General features: G+C 41.7%; 1 protein-coding gene across 5 annotated transcripts in view; it reads left to right on the forward strand.

Annotated features, from left to right (window-relative positions):
* The first annotated feature begins 14520 nt into the window (after positions 1–14520).
* USP15 (ubiquitin specific peptidase 15) overlaps positions 14521–22190 on the forward strand; it is a 68727-nt gene continuing 61057 nt past the window's right edge. For 3 of the 5 annotated variants that reach the window (XR_008575653.1, XR_008575655.1, XR_008575656.1), the window contains exon 1: positions 14556–14713. Coding sequence is in view for 1 of the 5 variants with exons in the window: in XM_054814567.1 (XP_054670542.1) it covers positions 14625–14713 (89 nt within the window). In the remaining 4 variants the exon portion in view is untranslated. Of the gene's footprint in view, positions 14714–22190 lie in introns of all 5 variants that reach the window. The other 2 variants (XM_054814567.1, XM_054814580.1) reach the window with 2 other exon arrangements.

Here is a 22190-nt window from a genome sequence, read left to right on the forward strand (position 1 = left end):
AGGGAAGGGATGCCATCCAAAGGGACCTTGACAGGCTGGAGAGGTGGGCCCGTGCGAATCGCATGAAGTTCAACAAGGCCAAGTGCAAGGTCCTGCATGTGGGTCAGCGCAATCCCAAGCATGACTATAGGCTGGGCGAGGAATGGATTGAAAGCAGCCCCGAGGAGAAGGACTTGGGGGTATGGATTGATGAGAAGCTCAACATGAGCTGGCAGTGTGCGCCTGCAGCCCAGAAAGCCAACCGTGTCCTGAGCTGCATCAAAAGAGGTGTGACCAGCAGGTCGAGGGAGGCATCCCTTGTGGGATGCCGGACTTGTCCAAGCTTGTTGGTGCCAAATACAGGGCCATTATGAGGCAGCAGAAGGGGCCCTGGGGGAGTCCAGCTTGGGCGAGAGCAGGGATTGAGCAACTTGCTTATCTTGCACTGATAAGCACTGGACCTGAACAGGGGCAGGAGATGAGCAATTTGTTCATCTTAACAAGATGCGGCGCCTGACGGGTCTACTTCTCAATCAACTAAGTGACGCCTGGGGTGAGGGGGAGCCTTCACAGCTTGACGTTACTTTGGTAAAACTAAACAGACCACCGCTCCTCTATACCGAACACCTTTGTTCTCTGCCACTTCCCCCCCCAGCCCCGATCAACTGCACAACAAGCCTTGTTAAGGGCCAATCGGCACACAATACCTGACTTAGTCCCACCTCACCAAAAGTATAAATCTGGCATTTAAAATCATCTTTTTTGAGGATGAGAACTCCAACTATCCGGATGGGTCGACGGGCCTGGACCCCTCTCTTCCCCAAGCAGGGATGCCTCTTTGGTAAGACTTGCGCCTCTGATTATGTTGGATGTTACCCCGGGAAAACTATCATTAACAAAAGCGCTGAACTATTAACTTGAGTTCAAAATTGTTGCAGTAAGTGCATTTATCAACAGCAATTCCAAACTTTTTATATCTGTCGCCTCAATAAATTACCTATTTTTCTTTTCAACTTGGCGAAACTGTTTCAGTGAAAGTCCTTAGTGGGGCTCTGACAGGCAAATGTTGACTCTGATAAGTGGCTGCACACATAATCCTTTAGACATAAACCATTGACCAAGTCTGGGACTAAGACTGGACCTAGCCACACCTAGGATCCTCCCTGAGAGAAACCAAGGGGGTCCTTTCTAAACCTCGTGACTCAACGGGAGGGCCTCCCTCAGCCACACATCAGACTTGTACCCTTTCACATGACACCCCTCTACTCCACTCTTGTGAGACCCCACCTGGAGTACTGTGTCTAGCTCTGGGGGTCCCAGTACAGGAGAGACATTGAGCTCTTGGAGCGAGTCCAGAGGAGGGCCACAAAGCTGATCAGAGGGCTGGAGCACCTCTCCTATGAGGACAGGCTGAGAGAGTTGGGGTTGTTCAGCCTGGAGAAAAGGCAGCTCCGGGGAGATCTAATTGTGGCCTTCCAGTACCTGAAGGGGCCTACAGGAAAGCTGGAGAGGGACTGTTTATCAGGGAGTGTAGTGACAGGACAAGGGGTAATGGGTTTAAGCTGAAGGAGGGTTGATTTAGATTAGATGTTAGAAAGAAATTCTTGACTGTGAGAGTGGTGAGGTACTGGAACAGGTTGCCCAGAGAGGTTGTGGAGGCCCCCTCCCTGGAAGTGTTCAAGGCCAGGTTGGATGGGGCTTTGGGCAACCTGGTCTAGTGGAGGGTGTCCCTGCCCATGGCAGGGGGTGTTGGAACTAGATGATCTTTGAGGTCCCTTCCAACCCAAACCATTCTATGATTTAGGCCAAAACGTGGGACACCCAAAGCTGAAAGAGCCTGCCAAGTTCCCAGTGCTGAGCCTAACTCAGTGTTTTAACTCCCCCCTTACTCTCCTTCCGTATTTCCATGTAAGCCACTTCTCCCCTCCAATTCTTTACATGCAAATCCCAAATCTGCTGCAGCCCCTGACTCTAGGAGGCACATTCCCCAACGGTGAGCTAGTGTCCCAAGCCCTCCCTTATTACCTGCCCAGGAAAGCCTCTCACATAACCCAGTACGCCCTAACAGGATTCCCTGCATAGGCCTGGCCCTTCACACAATGAGTCCTAATCCTGTCATATGGCAAATATCGGGAACAGCGGGATGTCAGCAGACAGCGAGGTCTGCACACCTCCGTACACATCTCTTTCGCCCATAAAGCACCGAACACTCATCACCTGCAGTACTCCGCAGCTGGAAGGCTGGAATTAAACCACCAGCAGACACACCGAGAGCGCTGTGCACAGCATCAGTGCACCTCCCGGGGACCAAAGAGGTGTAAATTCAAGTCCCTGCTATATTTGGGCAGGATAGGGAATTAAAAAGAACTCTAATGTTTGAGATAAGTGTCCTGGCTATTGTATAGTTTGGCTCTCTTATCCTCCCTGGGGGTTTTTTTGAGGGGTTGGTAAGGGGTTTTTTTACCAAAAAAAAAAAAAAATTCTGACTAAGAAGAGGATCTGGCTTAAGCTGTTACTCCAGGAGAATGTTCATGCTCAGGATGCTCTGGAAAAGAAATCTGAAATGGTTGCATGTCAAAACATCTCATATTTTCCACACTTCATTCCTAGGGTTCTGAGGTGCTTTTTCTTGGGTGCCAATTCTCCACAGATATTTTTAAGAGTCCTAGGGCCTAACCTTGATGCTAAACCCATGCCATGTACCTTGGGATTCCAGTACTTCCCAAAACTCTAATCTTTAATACCTTTACATTCTAAACCTTTCAATAACTGCATACATGCATGTTATGAACAAGACCTAGGAAATTAAACCGCACCTTGAACGATTTCAATTTATCAGTTAAAATGATTAGCACTTTACATAGTTGGCAAGTTGTAACACTGGAAAAAATCCCTGAGAAAGGGAGTGGAATTAGTTTTCAAAACATTTCATTAATTCTCCATTTAACTGTGGTTTTTGTTTGGGGGTTTGTTGTAGGGTTTTTTGCATGGACAGTGGATGCTCCTCCTTTTCCGGACACAGATGCCCCTGCAGAAAACACCCTCCCTGTTGTAGCCTCTGTCTTTGAGTTGCCACTAGATGTATTCTTGTGGCCCCTCTCCAGCGTTTTTCATAATTTTGAGGGTTGAAAATACTACATGAGAGAGAACAGAGGTCAAAAAAGTTATTATGAAAGTTATTAGCTGATAATTCTCTTTCCCAATGGATAACTATACAAACAAAAGTTGCCTATACCATATTTGAAGTTCAGCTTGTAGCTACTAAAAGCAACTAAATTATGAAAGCGTGCAAATTAATTTGTTTTCCAGACTGCACAGGTTACTACAAAATTTAAGCTTAACTTTTCAGGTTTTCCAAACATTTATGTGAGGTAGCTTTGTTCTTCTCTACAATTTTTATTTCTAGCCAAAGAGATACCTAATGCCCTTTTAGTTAGGAGTTTTGACCTGAATTTATCAGGCAGCTGCTCAATGTCACTGTTTCCTTTATCCTTCAGAAAGAAGGTAGTTGCAAATTTAAATCACCTTCACCCAGGAACAGCTTCCAAGCTCAAATAAATGATGATCAGTTTCTAATTTCTCCAAAGTTGATTACAAATGGACATTAATATAGCTTTCACCCCCTATAAAATCAAAAGCACTGCAATCCTCAATGAATAATCCTGGTGCAAAATGCAAGCACATAAACCAGTTTTATTAAAAAAAAAAAAAAACAACATGTGAAGCCACCACTTCGGTCTTCATGGCAATGGGATTCTCCCCAGGAGACAGTATTCCATCCAGGGTGCTTAGCTGTTTAAAGATAGAAAAGAGATGTTTCACTCTTCTGAGAGGATGCTTAATTGTTAATAGGAAAATAATACATTGATCTTGCTTTTTTAAATAAACAATGACTTTATGTCAGAAAGAATACAAGCCAGAATACCATCACGGAGCTATCACTACTTAGTAACTTCTGAATTATTCTGACAGTACTTGCTACTCTTCAGTCTCAAATTTAGATCTCAAAATTCAGAAGGCACTTGGAGCAGGATTCATCTCACCAAGCATTAGGTGCCTAACAACTCATTCTCTAGGTTAACGAGTTTCTATTTTGTGAACACAAAATAAGTTTTTTTAGTTACCTGTCATAAAAACATATTTTTACCCTTAAACCTGTCAGCCTAATTGCAATATTAGCTCCAGTTTTTCACAAAATACATCCTTCCATTCTATTTAGGTTCTGCTGAACCAATCTACTGAGTTCTGTAGAGATGGGATCACGTCTAAGCTCATTTGTCTGAAAACATAATATACATGTGTAACGGAAGAATGATGTATAGACCAATTTACAAGAAAACACAACATTACCCATCAAACAAATAATTTAAGACCAACATATATCATAAGAAACCTTTATTCACAATGTGAAGAACAATTCAAAATTTTAACATCTCAGTTATTACTTGTTTAAATGCAACATGTGGATAGCCTCCTGAGATAAAAGTCCCGTTCTGGTCAAGACTATTCACAAATGAAGAGGGAGCCCTTGTCCCCAGTAGCTAGGTAATGTCCCAAATAACAGGTAAGACAGAGAGAGAGAGAGTTAGGGAGAAAGCCATAGAATAGATCAGTGATCCAGCTAAGAACAGAAGCCAATCTCCTGCCTCCCTTCCCAATCCTTTCTTGATCCAATCATCAAATCTGGCCATAGTTCAACCATTAAACAAGTCACAAAGGTTTTTTACAACTGTTTGAAGTAAATAATATTCTATGTACAAGAAATTCAAACAGCTACATATCTATATCTACATCTACATCTATACCTACCTATACGTATTATGATGTAGTTAAGTTTCACAGAGTTCCTGCCAAGTACTGAACTGATCATCAGAAAAGTTATCCAAGCTTGTCCAAGGTCATGCAGGATCAGCATCATAATTTAAATTAAAGCTCAGTGAGTGCTCCAGGAGTGCTTAAGTCATATACGAATTACCATCACGTACAGGTTACAAAAATATGCTAGATCAAACCTCTAGCATAGACACACTTAAATAGGTATAAACTTTTGTGGTGGGTTGACCCAGGCTGGTGGCCAGGTGCCCCCCAAAGCTGCTCTATCACTGCCCTACTCAGCTGGACGGGGGGAGAGAAAATATAACGAAAGGCTCATGGGTCGAGATAAGGACAGAGAGAGATCACTCACAATTACCATCATGGCAAAAAAGACTCGACTTGGGAAATTAGTTTCATTTATTACCAATCAAATCAGCGTAATGAGAAATAAAACCAAATGTTAAAAACACTTTCCCATCACCCCTCCCTTCTTCCTAGGCACAACTTCACTCCTGATTTCCCTCCCTGCCCCTCTCCAGCAGCAGAGGGGGACAGGGAATGGGGGTTGTGGTCAGTTTGTCACACGTTGTTTCTGCCGCTCCCTCCTCCTCAGGGGGAGGGCTCCTCACACTCTTCCCCTGCTCCAGCATGGGGTCCCTCCCACAGGAGACAGTCGTCCACCAACTTCTCCAACATGAGTCTTTCCCACGGGCTACAGTCCTTCACCAACTGCTCCAGCGTGGGTCCCTTCCACGGGGTGCAGACCTTCAGGACCAGACTGCTCCAGCATGTCTCCCACGGGGTCACAAGTCCTGCCAGCAAACCTGCTCCCACATGGGCTCCTCTCTCCACGGGGCCACAGGTCCTGCCAGGAGCCTGCTCCAGCACGGACTTCCCACGGGGTCACAGCCTCCTTCAGGTGCCTCCACCTGCTCTGGCATGGGGTCCCTCATGGGCTGCAGGTGGATATCTTCTCCACCATCAACCTCCATGGGCTGCAGGGGGACAGCCTGCCTCACCATGGTCTTCTGCAGGGGCTGCAGGGGAATCTCTGCTCTGGCGCCTGGAGCACCTCCTGCCCCTCCTTCTTCACTGACCTTGGTGTCTGCAGGGTTGCTCCTCTCACATATTCTTACTCCTCTCTCTGGCTGCAATTGCTCTTGGTGTTTTTCCCCTTGTTAAATACGTTATCTCAGAGGCACTACCACCACAGCTGATGAGCTCGGCCTTGGCCAGTGGCAGGTCCGTCTTGGAGCCGGCTGGCATTGGCTCTGTCAGACATGGGGGAAGCTTCTAGCAGCTTCTCACAGAAGCCACCCCTGTAGCCCCCCCCGCTACCAAAACCTTGTCACACAAAGGCAATACAACTTTGTATTTGCTAGTAATTTACACTAAAGAATTCAAGGAAATGTTAAAAACTTCGAAGTTGTTTGTAACAGTTTACATCCTTTTTATGTCAGTCTGGCACTTTCTTTCCTTAGCACAACATAGCTTTGGCAATATCAGAGACTTTTTTTTTTAAGTGTAATACAAATTCTTTAATCTATCCAAGCTCCTATTTATTTTATTTGCAATGCAAAACATTTAATTAAAGCATACATGCTGTTCAAGAGAAGACTTAACAAGGAATTGACAACAGTTTTATAAGTCTCAAGAATATTTTGTATCTAGAACAGCTAACACTAAATATTTTCATTGTGCTTTTTGCCTCGACTCAAATACTAAAAAGACACTGTGCTTGTTCCCAGGCACAAACATGAAAAATAAGACCTGCTCCACATACAAATGTGTTCCCTTAGGTGTTATTTGCATCACCTGCTGAAAATGCCTCTTGTAACTCACCCAGCCTTCTCCAGGTGAGGTGACAGAAACGTCCCTTCTCTCTTCACTGCAGGATGTCCCTTGTCCTTCCTCTTGGCAGAGGAAGGCCCTCGGCTGAGGATACAAACCCACCGGGGCTGCTAGAAGATTTACACCCAGGTCTAGACATAGACATCACACAAGTAATTCAGAAAGGCTTTCTTAATTTTCCTCATTTTCCTTCTTTTTTATATATTGCCTACTACTTAAATCTATTAAAAATGTCGCATAATACTTATTGAGATTTAAACTATTATATACTTACAATTTTTCATACTTTAAAACCATGTTGAAGTATGTAATATACCCTTACGAGGGCCAGATATTATCATTTTTAAAGGAAATGCTTTTAAAATGTTGAATTATTGATACTAAGCAAAGTAACCCTATTGCTTTAGGGGAGAATGGACTTGTAAAAAGGTGTCTTGCTCTCACAGGAAGGAGAGATGGTTTTAAACAGGTTTTTTATCATTTTCCCTAAAGCACTGGTGAGGCCAAACTCCAATCCACACATCAGCCGACCAAACCCCTGATCACCACCGTCACCAACTGTTCTACTTCACACCAGGCTGGAAGTGGAAATCACTTTCCCTGGCACTGTGACAATAGGCAGTTTGATCCCACCACAGAAGGTAAAAGAGGCTTTTTGTGCAACAAGTCCCAGAACAGCTGATTCTTGTGTACCACAACTTGATGTGAATTGTTTCTTCTCACTAATTCCTGTATGCACCCAGCAAGGGACAACACTGACATTTTTAAAAATCAGTGTACTTTTTTACTTATTCTGCTAAAAAATCTCTAATCACCAAAAGCTCCTTCAGCTTTTTCTGGAATGCCAGAGCAGCAACTCAAGAATTTTCCAATTTATAAAACTTTTCTATGTCCGAAATATTTCATTCAAATATTTATTTTCCAGTCAAAATATTTTATTTTTCCTTTTATAGATCCACTGACACTCTACTTTGAAAGTTTTTTGCTTTATCAAGATTGTGTTCATATATTTTTCAGGTTAGAATAAGTCTTATCAGATTCCATAGTAACAGTCATGTTTTATTCTAAAGGAGGTTTAGAAAAGGAAAGCAGAAACTACATATCTAAAATGTACAGTATTAAAATATGCCTTTATGTAATTTTACCTGTACAAAAAATACACCTTAAATGAGATATTTCCTTAATGGCTGTCATCCATATACGTACATGTTTGCGCATGTAAAATCTGAAGTTGTTCTAGTACATCCTATATTGGTATAGTGCTGGATAGAATCGTAGAATCATTTAGGTTAGAAAAGACCATTAAGATCATCAAGTCCAACTGTTAACCTAGCACTGCCAAGTCCACCACTAAACCATGTCCCTAAGCACCACATCTACGTGTGTTTTAAATACCTCCAGGGATGGCGACTCAACCACTTCCCCGGGCAGCCTGTTCCAGTGCTTGACAACCCTTTCAGTGAAGAATTTTTTCCTAATATCCAACCTAAACCTCTCCTGGCACAACTTGAGGCCATTTCCTCTTGTCCTATCACTTGTACTTGGGAGAAGACACAAACACCCACCTCACTACAACCTCCTTTCAGGTAGTTGTAGAGAGTGATAAGGTTTCCCCTCAGCAGCCTCCTTTTCTCCGGACTAAACAACCCCAGTTCCCTCAGCTGCTCCTCATAAGACTTGTGCTCAAGACCCTTCACCAGCTTCATTGCCCTTCTTTGCACACGCTCCAGAACCTCAATGTCCTTCTTCTAGTGAGAAGCCCAAAACTGAACACAGTACTGAAGGTGCGGCCTCACCACTGCTGAGTACAGGGGGGCGATCACTTCCCTAGTCCTGCTGGCCACACTAATTCTGATACAAGCCAGGATGCTGTTGGCCTTCTTGGCCACCTGGGCACACCGCTGGCTCATATTCAGCCAGCTGTCGACCAACACTCCCAGGTCCTTTTCCACCATGCAGCTTTCCAGCCACTCTTCCCCAAGCCTGTAGCACTGCATGGGGCTGTTGTGACCCAAGTGCAGGACCCGGCACTGAGCCTTGTTGAACCTCCATATAGTTGCGTTTGGCCCATCAATCCAGCCTGTCCAGATCCCTCTGTAGAGCCTTCCTACCCTCAGGCAGATCAACACTCCTGCCCAACTTGGTGTCATCTGCAAACTTACTGAGGGTGCACTCGATCCCCTCGTCCAGATCATTGATAAAGATATTAAAGAAAACTGGCCCCAATACTGATCCCTGGGGAACACCACTTGTGACTGGCCGCCAACTGGATGTAACTCCATTCACCACAACTCTTTGGGCCCAGCCACCCAGCCAGTTTTTTACCCAGTGAAGCATACACCTCTCCAACCCATGAGCAGCCAGCTTCTCCAGGAGAACACTGTGGGAAACAGTGTCAAAGGCTCTACTAAAGTCCAGATAGACAACATCCACAGCCTTTCCCTCATCCACTAAGTGGGTCGCCTTGTCATGGAAGGAGATCAGGTTAGTTGAGCAGGACCTGCCTTTCATAAAACCATGCTGACTGGGCCTGATCACCTGGCTGTCCTGTATGTGCCAGGTGACGGCACTCAAGATGATCTGCTCCATAACCTTCCCCGGCACCGAGGTCAGACTGACAGGCCTGTAGTTTCCCAGGTCCTCCTTCTGGCCCTTCCTGTGGATGGGTGTCACATTAGCTAACCTCCAGTAAACAGAATGTTCTGCTGGATTTCAGAGATACTGAGTTAATGAAATGAATGCCAATTTATTCATGCTTTAGATAGCCAAACAGTAAGAATATGCTGAAATGTGTACTTATGCCAACAACATTATTTCTGCAACCTGTCTGTTGTCTGTATTAGATCCTTCTATAAATCTCACTATTATCTTCTTCTATTTAAGCACCCACTATTTTTATCGAACAGCAGCCTATTTTTAGCACACCAAGCGCAAACCTTACAAAATCTAACTTCTACATTGTGTTTAGATTTCATACATCTTCAGCAGCTAGTGCTTAAATCCTACATTATGAATCATCCTTTTAAAACTCATGTCTCTCGAATTATATTAGCTGACATGTTTTGTGCATAGTTAATGTATTTAATTTTACCTCTTGCCTTCAAAACCAAACAGTTCATTTAGCTACTATACAGGAGAAAATCTGAATCCATTCTGATGTGCAAATCAAATACAGAAATTGATAAGTTTTGCCATATCTGCCAACCATGGTTAAAACCTGTTGCCATCATACCATTTATATTAGTTTCTGTGTTTAAAATTCTTGAAGGAAAAATATTTTTGAAAGAGATATACAAAGGCTAATTAATTTGTAATAATTTGAAAACAGACTTTTTTGTGTAGATAAAAGCATTGTGTTAAGGACATGGAAAGTAATTTTATCTTGTTGAAAATGGGTAATTATTGCTTAAATTAATATCTGATTAAAATCAGATCCTAGGAAAAGCCTATTTTTCAAACGTTCTTTTTTCAAGTCCTAGGCTATTAGAATTGATTTCACTGTACGTTAAACAAATGCTTAATCAATAAAAGTATCATTTATTAACTACATTTGTTACTCTTAAACATTATTTTAATATTTCTACATAGCATATTTAGCTTATTATTTCTTTTGTTTGTGTAGTTTATTAAGAAGTCATTCTTCAGAAAATTTAAAAAATAAAAAGAATACTTCCCAATATTTAAAAATTCAAAATTGGAGTAAGGGGAAAACACTGGCTTTTCTTCCATTGTCATAAATTAGGAAGACTTCTGGGACACCCTTTGTTGATCCCACTTAGCTTTTTTCTGTCATCATTCCCCTATAGTCAGAGCTATGAACTTTCTGACTTGAGTTGTCCAAGGATGCCTGGTCCTAGATTTAGTACCTGAAGGTAAGAAGGTAAAAGAAGACTGAGCATGTAATGTTAAACACTTTAAAAAATAGCAGTCTCTTCTCCAAGAGTCTATACCCTTGTTGTCTCATTTCAAAGATCCTTTTGGTAATACTAATTACTAAAATGTAGAAAAAATGTAACAGTCTGATTAAATCAACTAAATAAAAAACTATCAAATTTATAAATCTTGCTTTTTTTCTCATCTCAGTGAAACTCTGTTATTGCAATAATATCTGGTAATTGCAATTCCACCTAGCTGAAACAAGAATTTAACATGGTTATGTTCAGTCTGTGTGAATGAGGCAAACCATGCACAGACTGGATTAGGAGGAATATGATTCAGTGTAGTCGTAGTTTTACGTCCAAGACAGAAATGGGTGTCTTAATTCCATGTTATTTCCCCATCTCTCTGCCTTTCAAATTTATCCTGTATTTCTCTCTTTAAAAAAATGGATATTCTTATCTGCTTCTGTCCATCATTCATCCCATGCTTCCTTGCATTCCCCCATCTTCGTTTAGTTTGAATTTTTCTTCCCAAGTTCTTCCCTCGCGTTTGCCTTACAGAAGCCCTGCTTTACCTTGCCATTTTATAACTTCAGTCCACTGTTATTTCTGCTTTCTTGCTTTTGCTATTCAACTGTTTCAGAGAGGCTTACAATTCTATCACTATTTTAAAACAACAAACTCCCATACATCCAAAAAAGCAGGATATGGAACAAAATCAGCAGTGGTGGCACTGGTAATCGACCTTTTGCTCCACTTTAAATTTGTAAAAACATAATAAGCTAGTGAAATTCACTCTAAATTAGTTTCTATCAGATTTCTCAACCAAAAGTGAAATTACCTGCTTTCCTAACTGTATGTGTGAATACTGCATGTAAAATACACACTTATCATATCCATTCTGATATGTTAGGCTCTGTGTCTGACACAGCTCCAAACTAAAAAGGAAATTCACGCAGCCACCACCAGCAGCTTTAAACCCAACATATACACGAGTGCTTGCCAGACCAGTGGGAAAGGGAAGTGGGGAAGTGCTATTTTCCCCCCTCCATAAATTCACAAATGTGGTGTAGAAGGTTTAGGAAGAAAATTAAAAGTGGTGAAGTGAATTCTTCTATAGTACCCATGACTGAGGCTTACAGTTGTCTGTCATTTCTACAGAATTTATTGTGTACACAAGTTTCCACCACGGAGAAGCAGAGCTTCTCATATCCCAGAAAATCAAGTTGTATTTTAAATTTCTTTAGCCAAGTCCACTAATTGACTTGAAAACAAGAACTGAGAGCTTAAACTTTATGTTGTATCGGGAATCAATAGAATCATCAGTGTACACAGTTTGTTATCTGCAGCCCATTTGCTGAATGTCTGAGCTGCTATACGCTGTATTAATTGCATCCTTTTTTAGGATCAATGTTTGGAACCACAAAAAACATGTTTATAAAAACTCATCCGATAGCAATGACATAAGGTAAGGATGGCGGCCCAACGATTACTGGAAAGCCTGGCACCTCAGCTAGCTTTACAATATCCTGCATTCAATTCTAACAAAAGCAGTAAGATATAAATGTATGTTACAAATGCTTGGTTTTCATCAGAGAGGGTAGGTCATTCATCAGTGTCTCCAGCACTGCTTCTGTTTGCCAGGTAGTTTAAAATCTGAAGATCCTCAGGTACTGCCTATGATAGAGGTACTTGGAAACAATTCCTTGCTAGCTCAGAAAGCTTTTTTAAAAATACAGATTTAACACTAACTGGCATTTTCCAAGAATTTTGTGTAGAGGAAAGGTTTTCTCAAGCTTAGGATACTGTTCTATTACGAAAGGCACAATTGCTTCTTATGAAGCACTGTCAGTCCCAGAAAGACACTTAAGTTACTCTTGTCTCTCCTTTGCAATTCTTAAACAAAGCACTGCTTCAGATGGCATGTTATATGCTTTTCTGTCTAGTATTTGCAGAACGCAATACTTGTCTAGTATCCAATTCTGTACCACGAATAGACTGAATTCAGGAATAGGAGATCTTTCACCTAGTAACTGCAGTTATGCGACCCAAACAGTAGCAGCATGGGTGGCTCCAGGTGAATGTTTTGGCAAAGTAAACTGTTGATGGTCCTACTACAGGCTGCTGAACAACGAAGCTGTTTGCCAGCATAGTGGATCGAGAAATATCTTCCCCCAAATTTCCATGAAAATATCATTTTTGTAAAAATTTAAGTTTGGCACACAGATAACTTTCAGGGTTTAAAACACTGTCCTTATTTGTCAAGACCTGGTGTGCAGGGGCTGGGGAGGTGTCACAGTTCTTTTTTCCAGACTCTGAGATTCTAATACAGAAACTTATTCTTCAAATGGCTGGAAACCTTCTTCTTGTTGTCCCGTTCAGCTTTCTCTCCTCTCATTAAATGTAGCCATTAGATCCACAGCTCTCAATATAACTCTCCATATAACACGTCTTTAACTTACTTGACTCTCCTCCTGGAATTTCATATTCCAGCTCTTAGAGAAGCCATGAATGTCACCACCAGTTCCTCTGAGCTCTTCAGTTTTACTTACACATTCAGTATGACTTTCATACCCCCTTTCCAGCCACCAATACTGATTTTGCCTCTATTTCAACATCATCATCTTTACTGATAAACCTGGCAAAATATTTACCTAGCTTTGGACTACCATGGCTGCATAAAAGCCTGAATTCCATTCTCCTTTTTGCTCTGTGTATAGCTAAAGAGCAATCTTTAGTACTATTTATAACATGCTACTAGCTTATAAGTTCTAATTAGCTAATAGCTAATAATGCCTGATAGCTTATAATATATGACTGGCAACCTATGATACATTTCTAGTGTTAGTCATACAATTCAGCATGCTATAATGACTTGGCTGGAGGAAGGGGGCTAGATATACAATTGCACACGTTATAGATACACCAGCTAGATCTACAAGAACAAACTTTGTTTTCAGATGTTTGTAATCTGCATTTCCCACCCTCCACTCCAAAATTTCTACACAGTTTCAATTTTATGAAACCAATATACAAGTGTGAAGACAGAAAGAACGCTGTTAATGTAACACATGGACTCTTTTTTTTTTTTTTTGGTGAAATGCCAAATGACAGGTTGCACTGTTTGTACAAGGTTCAGATAAGAGTGACTGGAACAAACACAACAAATTATCCATTGGTTTCTGCAAAGGTCTGGGGAAGTTAATGCAAGTCACACAGCCTATTTAAATTCCCAACAGTATTTGCACAATAATACAGACTATATCATTAAGTGAATTATGGGAATCCAAACCACTCATTTATTAGCAAGGCATACAGCATCTAATTATGCACACGCTTAAATTAAAACACCGAAGAGAGCATCACAAAGGACATAGTTCCTTATTCTATAAATACGATCACCTCTTTCTGACACACTTTGAACCACGGTCTCACAAGACACGACCCAAGCCGGGACGGGACGGGAAGGCCGGGGATGCCGAGGCAGGCAGCCGCCAGGCCGCAGAGCTGCAGCAACCCGGCGCCCACGGCCCAGTCAGGCCCGCCCAAGTGGGTTTGAGGCCGGCACACCGTGTGTCACCGGCAGCGCTCGCACCGCAGCGCAGGCCTCAGGGCGGCGCGGCCAAGCCACCTGAGGTAACCCCGCAGCGCCCACCCGGGCAGGAGGCCGCCACTCTGCCGGCGCCGCAGCACAGCGCGCCTGAGCCGCGGCCGGCACCCGGACCCCTCGCCAAGCCACTCTCCGAGGCACCACCCTGCCCGACGACCCGTGCCGGGACACCGTCGCACGGTCCCGCTGCGCCGTTGCCCCCACTCGGCGGAGGGGGCCGCCTCTTCCCCACGGCGGGGGCTCAGGGGGCGGTCCCCCGCCGTACCCCCGCTGGCGCTGCGCGTCCGTTCCGGGTAGTGAGACGAAAGGCCTCCTGGCCGCAAGGGGGCGCCGCACCACGGCGCTTCGCCAGGTCCCCCTCGGTCCCCGCCCTGCGGATTCTGGGAAGGGAGGGGGACGAGGGCGTCTCCCGGCCGGCGTCACTCCCAGCATGCAGCGCGGCCCGCTCCTGCCCCTGCTGCCGCCGCCGCCGCTGCTGCCGGGGGGAGAAGATGGCGGAGGGAGGCGCGGCGGATCTGGAGACCCAGCGCACGGACATCGCGGCGCTACTCAAAACCGCCCTCCGCAAGGGCGACACCTGGTGAGGGAGGGGCGGAGGGGCTCGGGCTGATCGCCGCGGGCGGCTCCCTCCGCCCCCAGTGTCGCTTGGTTGCGGAGGGACCGACCTCTTTTCCCTCAGCCCCCCCGCGCCCCCGCTCCCGGGAGCGGCTCGGCCCCCCGCGTTCGCCTGGGGCTGCCGGGAGGGGTGGGGAGGGGAAAGCGGGTGACAGGGGCAGGGAGGCAGCACCAGTACCCCCCTTTCCCGCCGCCCGGGTCCCTCAGCGCCTGTCAGGAGGGGACCGGGCGCCTCGGTGCGGCGGGTGCTCGGCTTGGCCTGGGCCGTTGGCGGTTGGCAGGGCCGCGCCGCTGAGGCGCCCGGCGGGGGCAGGCACCGAGGTCAGCTCCCTGCCGGGCGGCGAGCGGCGGGGGGGGGGAGGGGAGGGAGCGGCGTGACTGGCGGGGCGCGGAGCCGGATGGCGGCCCCGCACAACGAGGGGCCCGGAGGCCGCGGGGACCTTGTTTCGCCTCTCGGGGAGAAGTACTGAGGCGGGGGAGCAGAGCTCCGCTCCCAGGCTTTTCTTCCAGTATCCAGGCTGAAAGGAGGAAACGGCCCTGGCATCACCTTCAAGTTGTCAGAAATTATGTCTGTACCCTGGGTGGGGTGTCCTGAAGCCTGTCCGAGGCTGTGATAAGCCTTAAGTTTAAATTTTATTTTGATTGTGAACATGTTAACTGCCTAAAAAACGGCCCCCGAGAATGCAAACAGGCCCCTATGATACCTATTCCACAAGAAACGTTTAAAAAAATATTTTTTCCTGGTCAGTCAGGAACTATTTCTTAGTATGCCATACAGATTGTCAATGGAATAATCCATGGTTGAAAAGAATTAGGTTAAATAAACATCTCTTTCTAGCATGTATTTGTTAATTGAGCTTCTGTAGTTGTAGCTCTTTGAGGCTAGGAAACGGGACTTTTTTTTAGAAGAGGAAAAAAAGAAAAAGGAACTGACACTTTTTCCACCACTCAACCTCTTCATCTCTTCCTGTGTGAAACTGTCACCAGAAGACAAAAGCTGAAGCATTAACTTACTGAAAATTTAAGTATGAATACACAAAAGTAGAGCTTGCCCACCTCATTTCAGCTGTCATCACTCACTGTTCCAGTTCTATAAAAGACTATATTTAACAGTGTTGATACTGCAGCATGTGTCAGAAGCATATATTCTGATGCATTATTCAAATACTGCTGAGTATATGTTCAGTTTTGGCATATGAACAGACTGCTCTTAAACTGAAAAAGTGTAAGCAAGTAGAAAAAGGAAATCAATCCACATGCTAGTGTTGAAAATGACCAGCGGTAGTAAAAGGGTGCTCAGGCTTGTAATCTTCTAAGAGATGGTTTGGTTTTTTTTATGGTTCAGTTGGGTACTTTCCAGGTACCAAAAAAATGTCTCAAACAGTTACTGTTTTTCAAAATGAAAGTAACTTTATGACAAGTTCATATCATGACTAAACCAGTAAGTTCACTGTACTTTTTTTAGTACATTAAGTATTTTAACATGAAAAAATCAGTTAAGTGGAAAAAGCTTCTAAACATTCTCTGAAAATAAATATATCTAGCTGTGATTATGACACTGATCTTAAACAAGTGGTTTAAGACTGAATAAGCTATGGCAAAGTCCTATTAACTTTGACTCATGAACTATTAAATCTAGCTACATTAATGTGTATGCATGTGCATTCATAGGATTAATACTTAGAGCTGTGTATTTAACTTCACAAATTAAGGGGTATGTTTAGTCCAAATGCTTTTTTTTCAGAGGTATTTTGTTAATAGCTTTTTGATCTTTTGGGACATCAGTAAGGAAACAGAACAGTTAAGTGCTCTAAATCATGATTCAGAATTGCAATTTTCATTCATTCAGTAGTAAATAATGCTGAAAAAAATGTGAGCAGTGCCATATCAGCTTGTTCTGTTTGAGCTTTAAAGCAGTAAAATACAGTCCTTTTAAAATTACTGGCTTATACTGAAAGTCTTGTCCATGCTCTTCAGAATTTAGAGTGTAGAGAACAATAAGCTATATAAGGAAAGTATAAAGCTTTGGGGGTTTTCTCTAAGGAAAAAAGGAACTAAAGAATAGGGCAAAAGAGAGGCGAGTCTTGTAGTATCTATAAAGACTGCATTGAATTTCTTTATTAGCTCTTCATGTGCACTGCAGAGAGAAGGAAATGAAACTGACTTGAAATGCAACATTTTTAGAGTTAGATATTGGAAGAGAATTGGTAGAATCAGGAAACATTTGAACAGGCAGTTTAGTAAGCTGTAGAATTTGTTTAATTGGATGTTTTTAAGAGTATCTTGGGAATAGTATAGGTTAAAATATATTGCTTCAGTGAACAGACAATGGACAGTGGCTTTTGACTGCTTAGCCCTCAGGGACAAGATTTTGGGCTACTTTGTCCCAATGGTCTTTTTTGCATTCTTTTATGGGCAGTTAATAAATTAAATTATTAAACTAGGAGAGATTGAGGATACTTCCATCTCTCAATTTATCTTATTTTTCTAAACATACGTTAAATAAATATCAAAATTAAACTTTTCCAAGAAGAACCTCCTTTGTTTATCATTTGTTTTAAATAATGTTGACTACTTTTATTAGGGAATTCAGCATAAAAACCACACTGTCATTCCATGAAACCTGAATTATATATGTCTGTTGTCTTGCAATATTATCCAAAGGACCTTCAGGTTCTGTGGTTGAAAGACCTAGAATTCTGTTTTGAAAGAGAAGAAATGCTGTATTTCATTGTATATCTCACAGTTTTAGGGTCTGATATGATTACTTTTCAGTGTTTTGAAATTCTACTGATGCTTGGCAAAGGAAGAGAATTTTTATTGTTTGTGGGTATTTTAACCTGTCATTTAGAAAGACAAAAAATACTGGTTGTTACAGCTGCAGACGAATTTGAACTCAATCGGTGTCTTCCTGTATCTACACTCAGAAATGGAAAAGCTGTTGATGTTCATCCATTTTTTAGCCACTGTATAATTTGCATGACCAACTGGTCTTGATGATGTTATTTAATGCCTTTGTAGCTGCAGTGGTATTTTTGAGAGCCTTGCCAAGTTTTTCTGTTTTTACAGTGTCACTGAGGTGCAGTTTTCAATGCTGAAAGTTATTGATCTTGGAACAGTTTTCTTAAAGAGGTGATGAAGACTGTAAATTCTTGTGTGTGACTACTTCTTGTGTGAATATTTCTAATTTCCTACCCATATTGAGGTATAATTTCTTGCCTTTACCTTTAGACCACTTTCAGCCCTGCTTTCCCTGTAGTTCCTGTTCTTCTGTGGCTCTCTTAGTCAGAGGTGTTGTCTCAGTTACTTAAATAAGGCATTAGAAATGCTTTCATACTCTTTACTTTGCTACCTCTTATGCACGTTGACCCTCTGTGGTCTAGAATGTGGGACCATGCTTCTCGCATTTAAGTATCACCTGCGTATAAATGGTTCACTTATAGTGGGTAATAGCGACTAATAATGGCTAACAGCACTGCCTTAGCAGTCAATTTCACCAATTTTTCTCTCTGTCTCAGAATTTCCCCACTGTGCTTCTTTCATCTATTGCTTGCTATAGCAATTTGTGAGCAGATGAGAATATAGATGTCATTTGTATTTTTAAAAGGAGTAACTTGGAAAAGAATTAGGCTGTTACAGTGGACAAATAACTATCACGAGTTTAGATATTTGAATAGGGAATACCAAGTAGCAGTACAAAAATGTACTGTATACAGTAATATGTTAGTGAAACCGTTCATACTGTTCAGTTCTAGTGTTCACATGTCACAGAAGGTGTTCATTTGGAATGAGTTCAAAAATCTCAAAATTTAATAGAGAAGGCGGAAGCCTTGCCTTTCAGAGAAGAGCTTTGAGAGCCTTTGTCTGTTTTGATAGAATGTTGAGTCCTTTGCTGAAATACTTACATAAGAAGATGTCTTTTAGGATAAGGATTTTTAGACTAGCAGATAAACATACAAGACACTATCTGAAGTGTCAGAATACTAACTGAAGCTAGTCAGGATTAGACCACAAGGAAGATGTTGATTTCCATCCCTGCTACCCAATGAATTTTGGTGCCAGTCATCACTTTGCAGAGATAGATTCTTAATCTGTTCCTGATTTTTATGACTTGCAAATTATGAAAACTATGGAAGTAGTCTCTTTTGAGTTCTTTCAGATGTGTCTCTGATACACATCACTTCTGAAGTTCTGGTGAGTCCAGAGGGAGTACTGTTGTTATCCATAAGAGTACATTTCTTGGAAGGTAAAGAAAATATTCTATTTTTTTGCACTGTGAGAATTTTATTGCCTGTTTAATTGTAAAACTCAATCATTGAAGAGAATAAGTAACAATTTAAGTGGGGTAAAAATCGTTCCCAGGGAATGACCAGCAGATATGAAAAGTTCACCCTTAAAGAATTTCCCCTCCAGAAGTGTATTTAAAGATTTCCCCACCAAAAATGTAGAAACATTTTAATTCTGCTTGCAATGAAAACTCATGAATCTTGATGAACAGGCATATATAGCCCTACTTGAAATCCCTGCAGTGCCTGTCATTGATGATAACCTTGATGCTGAAGTGCTTAGCTTTAATAGTATTTTACACTGTGGTCTTCTCAGTGTTTTCCACATTTGATCATCCATCATTGTACTGTACATGAACAGAATCTAGATTAAACAGCAATGGAAGATTTTACTTGATTTTGCTGAGAGCATGATGAGATGTTACGGACCTGCACCTCCATAACATTTGGAATAATATCCTAAACTGTTCTGATGGCTTCATATAATGAGAAACAAGGAACACTATGTCAGTGGTCCAAGGATAGAATTGAGAATTGGCTGCTTTTTGTCTCAAATGAGGTTTAAGTTGCTGATTTTTTACTTCAAAGCCTTGTGGTTGAAGTTGTTTTATGTTAGATTTGTCTCATTGCATAGAATCATAGAATGGCCTTAAAGATCATCTAGTCCCAACCCCCCTGCCATGGGCAGGGACACCCTCCACTAGACCAGGTTGCCCAAAGCCCCATCCAACCTGGCCTTGAACACTTCCAGGGATGGGGCATCCACAGCTTCTCTGGGCAACCTGTTCCAGTGCCTCACTACCCTCACAGTCAAGAATTTCTTCCTTATTTCTTCCTAAATCTACCCTTCTTCAGCTTTATTACCCCTTGTCCTGTCACTCCATGGCCTTGTAAACGGTCCCTCTGCAGCTTTCATGTGGAATGGTACAGCATTTCACCAACAGCTTATGAAGGTATACAAAACGTTCTGGCTTAAATTCTTCTGGGAGAATACTTGCAATGGAAATGTGTAGGTGCAATTTTCTTCTGTTAATTGATTAGGCAGGGTGAGAGCATGTTAAACTCAGAATCATGTTTGTGTCAGGCTTTTGCCTGAAAATTGGAAGTCAAACATTGATTTAGGAGTTAAGAATTTTCATTAAAAAAAGGTCTTCCTTAAATGGAAAATTTGTAAGGGTATTCAGAATACTTAGATGGTTGTTAATGTAATGTTCACACTGAAATTTTAACATAAAAAACTAGTCCATTAATTTTGGCTGAATCAGGCTTTTTGGTCAGCCTCTTGGTGGTATGTGTGAAGTGCTTCTCAGCCTGTTGCAGCACGTTGTGGGAACTAAGCATAGGGGGCTGTAGGGAGAATTTGACTGAGTAGTTGTTTTGAAATTATCTTGGTGCATTTAGTTGAACAAAGCTTTTATTTCTGAAGAAGGATGTGAAATATTTAGACTAAGATTTCTTAAAAATGGGAGCTGAGCAATATTTTTTTTTCTCTGTCTGACCCCTGGATTTTTTTTCATGTGGATTTACCTACATTTTTAATAAAATGCTGTTTTGATTTATATGTGATAGAGTAGAATAATTATCATCATATTGACTTTCAAGAACTTGTTAATTCTGAAAGGAAATTTAATTTTGAAGGCATCTATTAATCATGAGTGTACTTAGTCAAGCAAATTTGGCTGTCCTAATTGGACTAGAAATACAGGTACAAACCCATTCTTACCTTTCTTATTTTTATAGTTGCAATTGTGCAAGAACAAAAATTGGGTGCTGTGGCTTTAAACAGGAGTCCTAATTTGCTTTCAGCAACACAGTTCCACTTTGTCCTCAGTATTGCTTAATCTGTACTCATGCACAGTGAGGAGGGTAAAAAAAAAATTTTCACCTATCTCTCTGGACAATTTGCACAGTTTTGCTGTTAAAAGTGAAATAGCTTGTGTTCAGAAAATAAGATGTCCCAGCAGTACACAGTGATGGAATGAGTGTGTCTCTGTGAAGTGTCTTTATTGCGTATTAAAGTTAACTGGTTTGATTTTGAAGTCAAAGGGCTGACCTATCAGTCAATATAAATAAATCTAGGTTACATATTGTTTAATTCTGTGTATATATAACTGAGGAATGCATTCAGAATACTCTTGACAGCAATGAGAAATACCAAGATCATAGTCATACTGTTCAAATATTTTTCTATCAGCTTGAGTGTTAAGGTAAAAAATGAATGCCATTGTACTTCTGTGACATTGATACTGTGTTAATAAGGCTTATTAAATGAAAATGTGCAGTAAACCACAGGTGAAGTTAAATTATATGAAAAAGTTACAAACCATGAAGGGATTTTAGAAATCAATTAGCAACTTTTCTGCTAGTAGTATTATTTTCTTTTGTTGGGTGAACAACATCCATACATGGTCATGCAGCTGTGAAATTTTAAAACTTGTATAAACTTATTGATTTTTATTATTTGTTGAATTTTTGTTTAAGAAATGAAGGTGCATTTACAAGTGTTGTAATAGCTTCATTCTTTTGTTGTTGTAAGTGAACATGCAGAGGCTATAAGTAATCACATTTTGGGCTGCCCTAATTCTCTACGCTTCATCATTCAAAAGGATACAGTCTTTTGTTGGTAATTTGACTGACCCAATATGAGCATATATTTAGATATAAGCATGGTCATCAACTGGTAATTGTGTTTTAATATTTATTTTGTGTAGGAATAAAAGGACCAAAATATTTGTTGCTAGTATGCCTATATTGGGAAAGTTAATAAAATAAGTACTCTGTAATTTTTGGACTATATTGGAGAAACTCTTAAGTCCAGTAATTGATGAGAACACAACCAGGAACCAAACTAATGGCCCTTAATCACAGAGATGAGCAGTCCTTTGTAAATGCCAGAAATAATCACCATTTCATCCAACTTCACTGGGACCCAAAGAATAACAACACCTGCAGTGAACTGTTTTCTCAGTGTTGTTGTCTGTAGAGGCTCTATGAGGTTGGAATAACTGATGTAAACTCATCTTAAAGATAGATTTAGTCTGTTTAGTGTCTTCAGCTAAAGCATGTTTAAAATAGCTATGACTTTAACTTTTAAATGTTGGTTTACAATATTTCTAAACAAAGCTTGTTTGCTTCTAACTGAGAATGAAGTAAAAG

The sequence above is a fragment of the Grus americana genome, chromosome 1, assembly GCF_028858705.1.
Source record: "Grus americana isolate bGruAme1 chromosome 1, bGruAme1.mat, whole genome shotgun sequence".
NCBI lineage: Eukaryota > Metazoa > Chordata > Aves > Gruiformes > Gruidae > Grus > Grus americana.